This window comes from Megascapheus bottae, chromosome X (assembly GCF_031878675.1).
Source record: "Megascapheus bottae isolate mThoBot1 chromosome X, mThoBot2.hap1, whole genome shotgun sequence".
Lineage (NCBI taxonomy): Eukaryota > Metazoa > Chordata > Mammalia > Rodentia > Geomyidae > Megascapheus > Megascapheus bottae.
Genome location: NC_143547.1, coordinates 90,222,635 through 90,237,165, shown reverse-complemented (window position 1 = coordinate 90,237,165; position 14,531 = coordinate 90,222,635). Strand labels below are relative to the sequence as shown.

The 14,531-nt window shown below is 38.1% G+C and overlaps 1 protein-coding gene across 3 annotated transcripts in view; it reads left to right on the top strand.

Annotated features, from left to right (window-relative positions):
• The first annotated feature begins 460 nt into the window (after nucleotides 1–460).
• Nucleotides 461–14,531, top strand: part of Mbnl3 (muscleblind like splicing regulator 3) — a 38,389-nt gene continuing 24,318 nt past the window's right edge. For 2 of the 3 annotated variants that reach the window (XM_090326388.1, XM_090326389.1), the window contains exon 1: nucleotides 9,154–9,306. In XM_090326388.1, coding sequence (XP_090182514.1) covers nucleotides 9,253–9,306 — 54 coding nt within the window. In that variant the 5' untranslated portion in view covers nucleotides 9,154–9,252. Of the gene's footprint in view, nucleotides 504–9,141; nucleotides 9,307–14,531 lie in introns of those variants that run through there. The other variant, XM_090326390.1, reaches the window with a different exon arrangement.

Genomic DNA, 14,531 nt, shown 5'->3' with positions numbered 1-14,531 from the left:
TTGAGTATTCCACAGATAGGGGTAAAGAAAAAGAGCAAGTTAACATGCTCTCTTAACCTTTCCCACCAAATAAAAACTATAGAAAAACACAAAAAGATTCGTATTCAAGAAAAATTTCATATGATAAAAAAATGCCTGTCATATAAATTTAGAGTCGGGCCGAGAAGATAGCTTAGGAGTATAGCACATGCATAGCACACACAAGGCTCTAGATTCCATTCCCAGCAACTAACGAACGCAGAGGCAAGAAAAAGTAGAGGTCCGTCATGTTTCATGCTCCTCCTTATCCTAACCTAATGGGGGCGCTCCAGCAGGCATCAAAGTCATTTAAATAGATAGACAGTTAAATAAATAAATAAGAACACAGTTTTGCCACTGTGGGTGGGGAGGTGCAATGGTTGAGATGGTCAGTGATTGGTGTGAAGCCTTTGGTGGGAGGAGTTACAGAGTAAAAAAATGCCTTCCCCAACAGTCAACTTCTTTCAGTTCCTGGAGCTGGTCAGGTAAGCTAGGGCTAAAGTGCCTTCTGTTTTACTGTGGGCAATTGATCTATCGTTTCTGGGTTGTTCCCACGGCAGGGGCTGTCAGGAAATCATGGGTAAAGGGGATAAAATGTGTTTTATAGGCTATGACTTCATTTAGCTCAAGTCACCAGTGTAGAACAAGGAAGCACATTGCTAGATAAAATACTGTTTGGGGCATCCTTTAAAAAGTTATTTGTTGTTTATCTGAAAATCAGGTTTCATTGGGAGTTTTATGTTTTTATTTGATAAATCTGACAGCCCGGGAAGGACATGTGCAAACAGCTGGTGTCCTTTTTGTCCTGGCTTCCTCACTGATATGGTAGATGGCTGGATGGGGTGTCCAGACAAAGGAGGTGACTGAACTCTGGCGTAAATTTCACTTATGGGCCACAGAGGGGGGGGGAGAGAGAGAGAGAGAGAGAGAGAGAGAAAGAGAGAGAGAGAGAGAGAGAGAGAGAGAGAGAGAGAGAGAGAGAGAATGACCTAAAGTGCCATACCCGTGTATACTATTTCATAGCAAAGCTTGGTAGTAAGTAGCTTGTAAGAGAGTGTAAGGTTTTCTGTACGTTGCGGGTTTTTTTTTTTTTTGAGTCATGAATTGAATGTCGTTCCTTTTCTTATTTTTCTGTATGTAATGATATTTCATGTTAGCTGCCATCAGCTGCCGAGAAGACAGCTAGCTTCCGATGAGAATTCTTCTCATCCAAAATGCCTTCTGACATTTGGTAACTTGGTACCAGCAAGTATTTTGTTGTCTGTGGGGTTTTTGTTGGATGCCTGACTGTTTTGTAAACGGAGATGGTGCATTCTCGATGAGCTTATTATTGACCAACCACTCAGTTAATATTTTTCTAAAGGGATAAAAGGTATCTGGTCAGAGTAGAGGTAGAAAGTCTGCATGTGGAGTGGAGAGGGGCGGAAGCAGATTTGGGATGTTGCTCAGTCTGCTTTGCCCCGCCCCCTCCCTCTGTGAACAACTAAGACCACATGTAGAGGGAGTTGCTCTGCGTAAAATGTCCAAGAAAAAATTTCAAGCTCATGATTTTATCTGAACAACAATGAATGTTCAGTATGAATGAAGCGAAATATGGGTAGAATGTTTGTTTAAGTCAATGTGCATAGGGATCCACAAGAAGGGCTCCACCTGCTGTGATTTTTCCTAAAACCTTCTAGTCTAGCCTTGCTTTCTACCTTTGTCTCAGTAGCTTCAGGGAATTTGACCTATAGCTTGTTGTGTGAAATTCTGGGTAGAGGTGGGGCAGTGAGAGAAGCAGTTTGTTGGAAACTGAAGCTGGAAATGGTAAGCTCCCGTTGGGTGGGTCCAGGTGCTGATTAGATATGGATTGGCTGCTAGTTTTTTGTTCAGCCAGTGGGGCTCTATATTATCTGGACTTTTAAGAAAAGAGCCCCCTCAGAATTGGACTGGGGTTTGTGTCTGTATACCACATGCATTCATGTCACTTGTGGTTCACGTACACTAAGTTTCGAGCATGTTTCAGCCACCATAGTCACGCAATCTTCAGAGTTTATGGTCAGTGCTGAAAAGTTATCTATTAACTACTTGCTAGATCTGAATAGAATAACGGTTTGTTTTACAAGACACTAGAGAAGGGGTGACACTGATGTAAATGGACATGTTGAATTGAAACCCCTACTAGAAGATTAGAATACAATAATTGACACCATCCTTCACCCCCCCAAAAAAAAGAAGAGCTTCAGTCATGGGTTGACTATTGTTCTCTTTGGGTGGGGGGGATGGAAATCTCCTGCATGGGAGTAGCAAAGAGAAACAACTAGGCTTTTATGTTCAGTTCTGTAAAAATTTTCTCACAAGGCTCAAGAACTTTTGTACTGGTCACCAGGCACAGACACATCCCTGGAGACTGAAAGATGAGAAAGATAGAGTTCTACCTTGAGGTGGACTCAAAGTCTAATAGGAGACATAGATAGGCATGCAAAGAATTTATTGATGCATGCAATGATAAGTGTTCTAGCAATCCACACTGTACAGTTGGAGGCACAAAGGAGAGAGATAAGGGCTTATGTGGGTGGGGAGATGGCTTGAAGAAAATCTTTACAGAGGAAGAGTCATCTGCACTGAATCCATGTTGGGTATTGAGGGCCTGCAAACTTGGCTTTTGTGCTTACTAAAGCTGCTTGTGAGTTTGGACATGTTGTGCTACACCTTTGTCCTTCACTTTTTTCCCACCAGATAGAAGTATACAAGATGTGTCTTCAAATGCAGTTAAGGCCGCAAATGTTTCAATTCTTCAAATCAAATGACGTGAGAAGGGCTAGTTCAGAACAACAGATCGGTTGTTGAACCTAATCCTCCCTTCGTTCTTTGGCAGTCACATATTTTTTAAACTGGCTTGAAGCAGATAGGCAGGGAAATTCTTGTGATTGTCTCCCACCTCCTTGCCTCTCAGACTCCATTATTAGAGTCTGAAATCATCATTGTCCTGTCTTGAGTGTTTATGAGTTGTATCAAGAAAATGGATCCATCTTCATGAGGAAGGGAGGAGAGAGTGTTGACTGCAGTGTGGGTATGATGTCCCATTTGTGGAAGTTTATGCCAGACCTTATTCCTTTTGCCTTCAATATAGTCAGGATGTGGTTAGTTAAAACTTTCTTTCAGATTGCTTACCTGAATTTCAAAGTTAAAATAAAGATATAATGGAAAATTTTATGAACACTATGTGTAGAATATTGCTATTTATTCACGATATAATACTTGAAAGCAAAAATGATGACGGTCAGATCCAGTATTATAAATACAGAATTCTAAGGGAAAGTGGGAAGTTTGTTGCTGTTGACTTACTTTTAGCCTTAGATTCCAACAGGTCTGTGAAGGTTGCAGGAATCAGACAACCTGGTTGGTGCCTAGGATTTGCAATTATAAACTCAGGTAATTCTGCTGAGAAGCCATGTTCATGAGCAGAACAATGGTACAGCGGGCCAACGTTCATCAAGCAGAGTTTCCATTGAACACACATGTCATCATTAAAATGGGAACAAATCATCTCTGTGTTGGGTTTAGTATTTCACTCTTACCTTTTGATAGTCTCACAGATTAGTGTGATTCTGTCTTTGAAAACATAATCTAGTTATAATTACTTGTGAAAGAAGGTATTTGGACTTCACCCCCCACCCCCATAATTCCAAATGTATTTGAAGGAGCATGTCATTCTGCAAACAGCTGGTTTTGTGAAGAGACTGACTGACCAAGGGCAGTTTGCAGCTTCCTGAGGTTCTTTTCTTATTTTGATGGATGGATGGTAGAGCTTTCTCCTGAAAGTTAAAAAAGAAAGTACTTTTCACAGGATTTTTCTACCACCAAGTACATGAGAAGTCTTGTTATCTGACAGACTGACTCTTCATAACTGCCCAAGACTTAGGTAAGATTTGAATCATTACAGTGCTACTTTTCTGTCTCAGTCAAAGGCTTTGTATTCATTTTTCACAAAGCTTGAAGGCAGGAAAAAGGCAATAGATTGAATTTAGGAGATTTTTTTTTCTATATAAATGCTCAGCAACTTGCTCCTTTGTCTATTATCAACTTTTTGATGCAAATGTAGTTCAGAAATGTCATGGACCATTCCCTCTCCCTGCTTGCTATTCTTTGGCTGCATTTTCAGACAGTAGGTGGGAAACAGGAGCTGGAGACTCCAGCTATGTAAGAGCACTTATTTCAACAGAGAACTGCTTTCCCATTGAATCACATTGCTGGTTTTCTTAACTCAATAACATAGTGAACACTGAGAATGGCGTGTTTTTTAAGGTCGGAAGGAAATGAAAAAGGAGGGAAACCGAGGCAAGTATGAATGAGTGTTTTTTTAATTTCTTTAATATTTCTTTCATTGATAGGTCTATTTGGGAGATGGAGAAATTGATTGACATGTTGTGGCTGCACTTAGCTGCTTTTCTTAGGCTACTGCCTGCTTTGTCAAAACATATATTGATAGAGTCTTTTATGACATTCTCTAATACTTCTCATTACTTTCTATATGGTGACTTTGATCCAATGAGTCCACATCGGAAAAAGGAGGACTTCTAACAACATTGACTTAGAGAAATCTGAGGGATATTTGTGGGGTTTTATCTGACCCAAGATACAGTTTCAGGACTATTACAGAAACTGTGTTAGGGCATCTCAAGAAACACTTTGCTCATTAAAACCTTTCTAGTCCATAGCCATTTGTTTTCCAAAGAACATAATAGCTAAACCAGGCATTCATGGCTCACGTCTGTAATCCTAGCTACTCAGAAGGCTGAGATCTGTGGATCACGATTCAAAGGCAGCCTGGGCATGAAAGACTGTGAGACAATTATCTCCAATTAACCACTAGAAAACTGGAAGTGGTGCTGTGGCTCAAAGTAGTAGAGTGCTGGCCTTGAGCTGAAGAGCTCAAGGACAGCATCCAGGCTCCATGATTGACAAAAAGACATCCTCTGTGGGAGCAATCTTTTCCCATCTATCCATGCTTCCCTTCATCTTTATCCCCTCCACAGAATAAAATGCAAGTTTAAGAAATGTCAGAAATAACATTTGCAACCCACTTCAATACCAGTTAAAGTATTTTGGCCTATAATGAAATTTGGGCCTCTCAAGGAATGAATGCTATGTGGAGAAGGTTTATTATCACCAAGTATTCGGTGTATAAATACATTATCCTGACTTCTGAAGTCAGTTTGAAAACAAACAAACAAAAACCATGAGGAGACTGATTTTCTTTTGTAATATTGTATCCCACAGATCACATCGATATTAAATTACTTGGTCTTCTCATCTATCGTTTTGATAGAAAATGAAGATTTTTTTTGTTTAGCTTATAAGCTTTCTTTAACATAAACAGCAGTCTCCTGTAAGGTGGAATTGCTATGCATTTGCATGGTTATAGAATTAAATTATGAATTCTGTCATTCCCAAAAGAATGCTTTATAAATCAAGTAAAATCTCATAACTAAGATGTATAAGTTTCTTTAAATCTCATACTGCCTCATATCCCATACTTTAGTTTTATAGCCTAACTTGATATAATTTTTAAAGTCAAATTTTTCCTTTTCCTATTTGTGTATATTATTTAGCTTTGTAAAAATGTCATCTATTTTCCAAGAAAAAGCTTAAGAAAAGTTACTGTATGTAATGGACTATGATGAGAAAAACAATAAAACACAAGGGCATATTCAAGTTTTAACTCATGAAAAAACGCAAACACATCGTGTTCCTCCTCCCTTCTTTTGCTGTCCCCGATTAACTTTAAATGATACAGAGCATTTCATAATTGTAACAAAACTGTGTGATCTCAATTATTCTTTTATGCTATTTTGGAATCTTTATATCTTCTTTTTTTTCCAAAAGGATTACAAATTGTATCTGGAGTTGTTTGTGTGAATTGTTTTAGCTAACTAGGCTTTGCAATCTAAAGGCAATCCTGCTCAGCAACTGGTCAGGGTTTTTTTTTCTCATCACTGCTATGCAATTGCCCCCAAGCTTAAGGATTGATGCAATGGTCCTGAATGTGACTATGCCTCAAGATGAAAGATAAGCAAAAGGAGAAAGAAGGTCAGGAGTGAGGTATTTAGACCTAGTTATGGGACAGTATATCCAAATGCAGCTGCTGGTGAGGATGAAAAAGACTGAAATATAGAAGAGAGGTCAGAAATAGAGATTTAAGATCTTAACAACTGTAGGGTTGCCTGAAATTTTGGAACAATTCCATCTCTCTTGGACTGGGGTAGAGGAGGAAAATGAGACAAGAGAGCCAAGAATTTTGGTCTGAGTGTTTACTGTTAAGGATGTGAGAGAAGTAGGAGGAAGAGGAAGAAGAGAAAGAGGACGATGAGAGAAGAGGAGGGTAAAACTCAAACTTAGAAGCATAAACTAGAATGGCTGATGGTGGAACTCAAGTGCGATGCCTCCTTCAGGCTGTGGATTTTGAGGCAGATAGACTCAGGTGGGTAGAAGGCAGACGATAGATCCTGGCACTAGTATCCCTGTGACTTTTTGATGTTAGGAAAGATCTACCAGATGGAAAACAAGGCTTACCATTTCCCTTTAGGGTATATTCATGGGCAAAGATTCCCATTATTGGGACTGATTGCACATATGAAGATTTCTTTAGTCTCTTCTTATAGGTATTAAAATTTTATAGCTACTCCTAAGCTTACATGTAGAAATTCAGGAGAATTTGGAACATATCATTTTCAGCTCTCACTACCTATAAATACTTCTTTCCACAGGATTTGCAGAGTAACATTTGAAATGAAGATGTTATTACATCTTATAAATTGTCTAAATCTGATGAAGAAATTGAAATGGGAGAAACTAAAAGGCAAACTTGATAGAAAACAATAGAGCCTTTAATTTTTCACACTAGGTTTTAAGTTATACTCAGTATTTTTTCAGCTTGACAGCAGGGATAAATTTTATTATTCTATAGCACAGTAGTCTTCTAGTTAATAAAAATTAATTGTAACTTTCAAAATAGGTAGCAAAGATTATTTTGAATGTATTCAACACAAAGAAATGATAAACAACTAAGGTGACAGATCAATTATCCTGTTCTAATCAATATACATTGTATATATGTGTTGAAATATCACACAGAAACAGTAAAGAACAAAAACACTTGTACTTCATGAGTATATACAATTATCAGGTCAAAACTATTTTAGTCAGGCACTAGCTTGTACACACTTGTAACCCTCACAACCCATGGTTCAAAGCCAGTCTGCGCAAGAAAATCTGATGAGGCTCATCTCACTGAATTAACCACAAACATCCAGAATTGGAGCAGGGGCTCAAGTGGTAGAACTGTTGTGCTCAAGGCACAAAGAATCTGGGCATGGTACAGCACCCAGGCCCCGAATTTAGGCCTCAGAATTGGCAATTAATAATAATAAAACTATTTTTAAAAATACATTGAAATTAATATGGAACCTCTCCCTCAAACAAGAATTTTCATAATATGTAGATTTATAAAAGTCTTAAAAGATATACCTAGACTCAGTGAAATCATAGGAATGATTTCATAGAATGATAACTAAATATAGAGGAATGGTTTCAAAAGCCACTTAGAATCATAAATAGGAAAATGTATAGCTGGAATTGAATGAAAAAAAAACTTGGGAAATTTGTTTTTCTACTGAGAATCCAGGTAGCCTGGAAACTTGAAAAAAGAAAAAAAAAGGAGACAATTAGGGGCCAGGAGTTTGGCCTAGTGGTAGAGTGCTTGCCTAGCATGCACAAAGACTCAGGTTCGATTCCTCAGTACCACATACATAGAAAAAGCCAGGAGTGGTACTGTGGCTCAAGTGGTAGAACTCTAGGCTTGAAAAAGCCCAAGGACAGTGCTTAGGTGCTGAGTTCAAGCCCCAGGATTAGCAAAAAGTGGAGACAATTAAAAAAGAAAAAGGAGTTGCCTTTTTTCTCTCCCTATCGTTCCCCCCCACCACATAACCTCATGTATAGTAATGAATGTTAGCATCTGTGGGAAAATGGATTGGTTGCAGTTGTTCTTGTCTTAAAGGAATTATGGTGGGCCAAACAATCCAAATGAAATAATCATGAGTTTCTGCATGTGATGCTCAGGAGTTTAACATGACAGTAGGTCACATGATGACAGTGTGATAAACAACTTGTCAGTAACATTTTGCTACCATATATGAACCATAATCTGTAACCATGTCAGCATTTACATGACAACACAAGCATGTTTGATTCCATGAAACTGACATGTTATCCTGTCTTGAAAGTGCCTAAATCATCAGTAAAACATTGAAAGATCTGAGAATCCAAAATACACTTTGTTCTCAATTATTAAAGTAGCCCAAGGCCATTGTTTCCAGAACTAAAAGAACAACATGGCTGTCAAGTATAGTAAATTGATTTGTTGAGTAAACAATTATCAATGGATTTCAAAAAGTTCTCACATTATTTAAGTTTCTGACTTTTTCTTAATTGCTTCAACCTGGAGATCCCAATCTTGAGTCTTAATTAATTTAAAGTGAGTTTTATTTAATTCAAACATATAGTTTGCATCTCATATTGGAATATTTTTAAATTTAAATTTGTACTTTTATTTCAACCTAACGATGTGCAATGTTTAAACTATAATTTGATATATAAAAAAGTAGAGTAGAGCAGAGTAGCTAAAAGAAAGATTTCTACAATTGGACTAACTAGGTTTTGGTTGTATTTCTAGTGTGTCCATAGACAAATCATTTAGCCTTTTTTAGTGTGAGTTTCCTCACCTGGAAGATGAAAATTGTAAGACTATTAATTTTACAGGTGAAGATTAAATGAGTCAATTCACAGAAAATGCTTGGCAGTTATTAGCACATGAAAAAAGCTTCATAAGTAAGCTCTTATCTGCCAGGACTGTGGTCCTGCATGAAGCCCCAGGTTTGATTCCTTGGTACCACATACAGAAAAGGCTGGAATGGTGCTGTGGCTCAAGTGGTAGAGTGCTAGCCTTGAGTAAGCTCAAGGATAATGACCTTTCTGAGTTCGAGCCCCAGGACTGGCAAAAAAAAAGTAAGCTTTAAATGTTCTCTTAACAATATTGGATTTTAGATAATACTAAATGAAAATAATTTAATTCTTTTCTAATAGGGTCGTTGCACTCGAGAGAACTGCAAGTACCTTCACCCTCCTCCCCACTTAAAAACACAGCTAGAAATTAATGGAAGAAACAATCTGATTCAACAGAAGACAGCCGCCGCCATGTTTGCCCAACAGATGCAGCTCATGCTCCAGAACGCTCAAATGTCATCTCTTGTAAGTCTCTGAAAATTGCCAGTGTGTACTGGGGCTTTTGGTTTCAGTCTGTTTTTATTCTGCTTGAGAACCAGACTAAGAGCCTAACACTAGGCAACTGTATTATTGCCTTGGTATACTCTCAATTCCATGTCTATTTTTTGTTGTTTTTGGAATATCCTTGCAGGTTCTCTGGGTCATTATAGCTATAGGAATAACGACACAGCTATGTACTTTAGAATGCACTGATATAGTTCATTCATACTTTGGAGCTTCTGTGCATGAGAAGAGAGTAGTCAGGTGCGGAGGATTGAAAACTTGGTTGTATTTATGTACAAGTTCAGTTTTTAGGAGAATATTACTATGAGAGCAAGAACATTTCTAGATGAGGAGGTTATTTGATTATTATTACATGGAAATTTTGGAACTCTGGGCTATTGATTCAAATTTCTTTGAATACTTGGTTGCCACTGCTTTTTAATAAGATGTATTTTAAAATAATTTTAGACTTATTAGGAACAGTTCAAATACAGTATAGAATGTCAGTAATAATCTCACTTGACTTTCCCACCTTTTCTGTGATCATGGAGACTGAACTCAATGCCTGACACATGGTAGGGAAAGGTCTACCCCTGGGCTACAGACCCAGGTCTAAACTGTCCTTTACAAGATGGAACCCCATGGGTTTATGTATACTAAGGAAGCATTCTACCTCAACAACTACACCTCAGTCCTCTAATGTTAACATTTTTTTTATTTCCATGGTAGATGTACCAGAACCAAGACACTGGTATTCCCAGATTACTTTTATCTAAGCTTCTCAGCTTTGTTCTAGTTTTACCAGGTTTTTCATTAATAATTCCAATATCCAGGGGCCAGTAGTTTGACCTAGTGGTAGAGTGCTTGCTTAGCATGCACGAAGACCCGGGTTCAATTCCTCGGTACCACATACATAGAAAAAAAAGCTGGAAGTGGTGCTGAGGCTCAAGTGGTAGAGCTCTAGCTTTGAGAAAGTCCAAGGACAGTGCTCAGGCCCTGAGCTCAAGCCCAGGACTGGCAAAAAAAATAATTCCAATATCCAGTCTAGGCTACCATGCTGCATTTATTTCAATTCAGTCTCAACTCTCTCTTGTGATCTGTGACCATATCTCAACCTACCTACAGAGATTCCCTTGGAAAAAATTATTTTAAAGACTGTGGTATCATAGACAAGGGTGTAGTGATTTTGTGGATCAGTGAGTTCAGATGACTAGTTTATAAATTAAGCTGTATCTGTTCATATTGTCCTACTGAAAATTAACCTCATCTACATACCTTAAAATACAAAATTGCATTTTGTCTGGCACCTTTCAGGGGCAATTGAAATCTGTTCCATTTCTTTTTGCAGTTTTTCTAGTCTCAAATTTATCTGCATGGTATCTCAGTCTAATTTTAACTAGCTTCCTTTCCTTTAGACCATTAACAAGATAACTGTGAAAGGTCTAAATTATCTTTATTTGTTATACATTTAAAGTCACTATAATAGCTCACTGAAAGTTGAAAAATGTATATAATAGTTCAGTGAATTGAAAATGTCAAAGTCAGACCATCTGCTCCCAGCAAGCCTCACTCATTAGAAAGTTGCTTCTCAAAATCTCAGGAACTCAGTGTAGATCTAGCACCTTTTACCTTGCATTATCTGTGTACATAAATTCAACAACCAGTGGTGTGGTAATTGAGGAGTCACTGAAGCTTTGTTCCATGGTCCTCTTTACAAAATGTCTAAATAGATTTAGGTGAAATAAATTGACTTCATATCCTGTATTGTTAGTCTGACCAAACCAAAATAAAAAAAAAGACTTTCCTTGAAACTCAACAGTGATTAATTATACTGGTACATTAGTGGTCGGGCCATCCGTAGTCATTTTTAAGCTCCTTTTTGACCTTCAGAGATACTTGCATGGTCAAATTCCATGTTGAAACTCTTGCCTGGGGTTTTGTACAGCAAAGGATCTCAGTTCCTCCATACTTCCATGGGAAAAATAGAAAAAAAAGCATTTAGATATTGAAAATAAAATGACCAAACCACAGAAATATGAATATGCTTCATGCACCTAGAAAATGTGAGTATATAAGGAATAAAATGAGGGGAAAATTTACATTTCCACACTTTATTGAGGTATATTGACAAGAGTATATATATTTAAAGTATATAGTAAAATGATGCAACATGGATTCATGTACAGATCATAATTCTAACTGAAATAGGCCAGATAGAGAAATACAAATAGTACATATCGCTTATTTGGGAAACTTTTAAAAAGCTGGACTCATCCAAGGCACACCTGTAATCATAGGTGCTGCTCAAGAGGCTGAGATTGGTGGGTCACCATTAAGAGCCAGCCCAGGTTGGATATTCATGAGATTTGTATCTCCAATTAATCACCAGAAAAGATGGAAGTGGAGTTGTGGCTTAAGTGATAGAGTGAGTGCCTGTAACAAAAAAGCTCAGGGACAGCTCTCAAGCCCTGAGTTCAAGCCCTAAGATAAGCGTGCACACACATACACACACACACACACACACACACACACACACACACACACACGCACACACACACACACACACAGAGTTGAATTCACATGCTAGGGATGAGGATGGGATAATGGGGGATACTAGTTTAAGGTTGATGATTTCAAAAAAGCAATGAACTCATTGTTGCTATACCCAGCCCCTCATGGGCTGTCTTAGTTGCAAACTGAACAAGAATAGAGCCTTGCATATCCTATAGCACCAGAAAACATTATCTTTTCAAAGGTCAGAAGAAAATTTCAGGGCACGAATTAAGAGCCCTGTTTCAGGGAATCAGATAGCAAGATATAAGGTAAAGCAGGGTAAAGAGGGAAGTCACCATGTGCCCTCTACTCAGCTTCTGGAAGTCTCCATTCTTAGTCCTTCAGGAATGATTGATTATAGTGGATCACACTGAAAAAGTGATTTTTAAAACTCCAGTAAGAAGGGCTGGGAGTTTGGCCTAGTGGTAGAGTGCTTGGCCGAGTGATAGAGACCCGGGTTTAATTCCTCGGTACCACATACATAGAAAAAAGCCAGAAGTGGTGCTGTGGCTCAAGTGGTAGAGCTCTAGCCTTGAGACAGTCCAAGGACAATGCTCAGGCCCTGAGCTCAAGCCCAGGACTGGCAAAAAAAAAAAAACCCTCCAGTAAGAAAACTTAACCCCTGTGTCCATCACCTTTGTAATAACAATTAAAAATCTAAATAAATAAAACCCTAAAGGAACCAACAAAAGAAAGAAAGGGGGAAAAATCCAGTAAGAGTATACTCTTAGCCAGGCATGATGGCTCACTCCTATAATCCTAGCTACTCAGGAGGCTGAGATCTGAGGATCAAGGTTCGAGGCCAGCCTAGGCACAATAGGACGTGAGACTTTTATCTCCAATTAACCTCTAGAAAATGGAAAGTGTGCCTTGACTCAGTGGTATGGTGGAAGCCTTGAGCTGAGGAACTCAGGGACAGCACCCAGGCCCAGGGATAGGGCAGTAGACTTGAGCTGAAGAGCTCAGGGACAGTGCCCAGATTTCAAGTTCCATGGCCCACAAAAAAACGCATAATGCTTCTGTGCCTTTGAAAATCTATAAATACATGTAATATGTAATTAATAATATACAATTAATGTATAATTTAAATATATAAAATAAGATTTATCAAAATGAATTCCAGGAAATAGAAATGAGGATTTTTCTTTAATTAAAAAAAAAGAACAAGAAAAGGAATCCAGTAAGAAATTCTTTGAGTCATTTAAGGCCTCTTGACTTGTGCTTCCTAGTTTGATGTTCCATGCTGTGTGTGGGGGGTGTGTGTGTGTGTGTGTGTGTGTGTGTGTGTGTGTGTGTGAGTGTGTGTGAGTGTGTGTGTGTGTGTGTGTATGTATGTGTAAACTGGATCTTGAACTCAGGGCCTGTTGCTGTCCCTTTGCTTTTTTGCCCAAGGCTGGTGATCTACCACTTGAGTCATACTTCTAACTATGGCTTTTTGGTAGGTTAATTGGAAATTAGAGTCTCACAGACTTTTCAGCCCCTATTGACTTTGAACCTCCATCTTCATATCTCAGCCTATTGAGTAGCTTGGAATATAGGTATGATCACCTGGCTCATATTTTTGATAATAGGATACATTTCTCTTTTTTCCTCAAGGAATGTAATTTTGGTTTACAGACTGAAAAAAAAAAGATGACTGATACAACTCACAGGAATATAATTTAATCTTTTGGAACAACTAGAAATTACTTTTCAGCCTTTCAGATTATTTAGTGATAGCTATTACTATGTGAGAAACTGCAGCTATTATGTGTACAAAAATCTAACTCTGTGTGGTCGATATGGTCCTCCCCTATGGCCTTGGAAGCTGCTTTGTAGGTGTGTCATAATTAATCTAGTGTTACTACTTTTAAGTGGCTGGAAAAGAGCTCTTTATTATAAAATTCTTATTTAATAACAGAAATACTGGCTAATTGTATTTAATTTCCCTGGTACCTAGTCACCCCCAAACAACTCTGTATGTTTTTTGATCACTTCCCTTACAAATATCCCTAACATTTAATTTTTTTAAATGCCAGACCTTGTATTTGTGTGATTGCACATTGAGACCCATTTGTATCACTGGCTTGAACTTCAGGTCTTTCTACAAAGCATACTTTGATTTGTTTCTAGGATACCAGAAGAGCACATCTGCCTTTGCAAAACTGAATGTAGTTTGCTTATCATTAAGCCTCTAGATAAAGGGAATGTCAACTTAAATGGAACTGGAGCTGAAGAACAGATTGTGTTCAGTGTGGCTGAACAATGAATGAATGCCACACCTAGTCAATTTGGGAGGAATGCTTGCTGTAGCAGGCAAGTTTGTTCACTGTGTTTAACAGGTCTTCATTGATATTCACTGCTATAAAATCCCACCACTGAAAGGTTTTCATGGCTTTATTAAGGCAGTATAACAAGTGGAAAAAAGGGTGTGCCTCTCCAGTATTTTTCAGTACATTTTAAGAAACTGTTTCTGATGTTTACAGTGTGTGTGTATGTGTGTGTGTCCGTGTGTCTGTGTGTCCATGTCTTGTCCAAGAACTTGCTTTTGCATAATCAAGTGACTACTAAGAGCACTGTAAAAAACACTGGTTTACTCTCCAGCAAATTAAAAAAAAGAAAGAAAATATTAATTCCAGCTTTATGATTAGGAAGGTTAATGAAATACAATACTA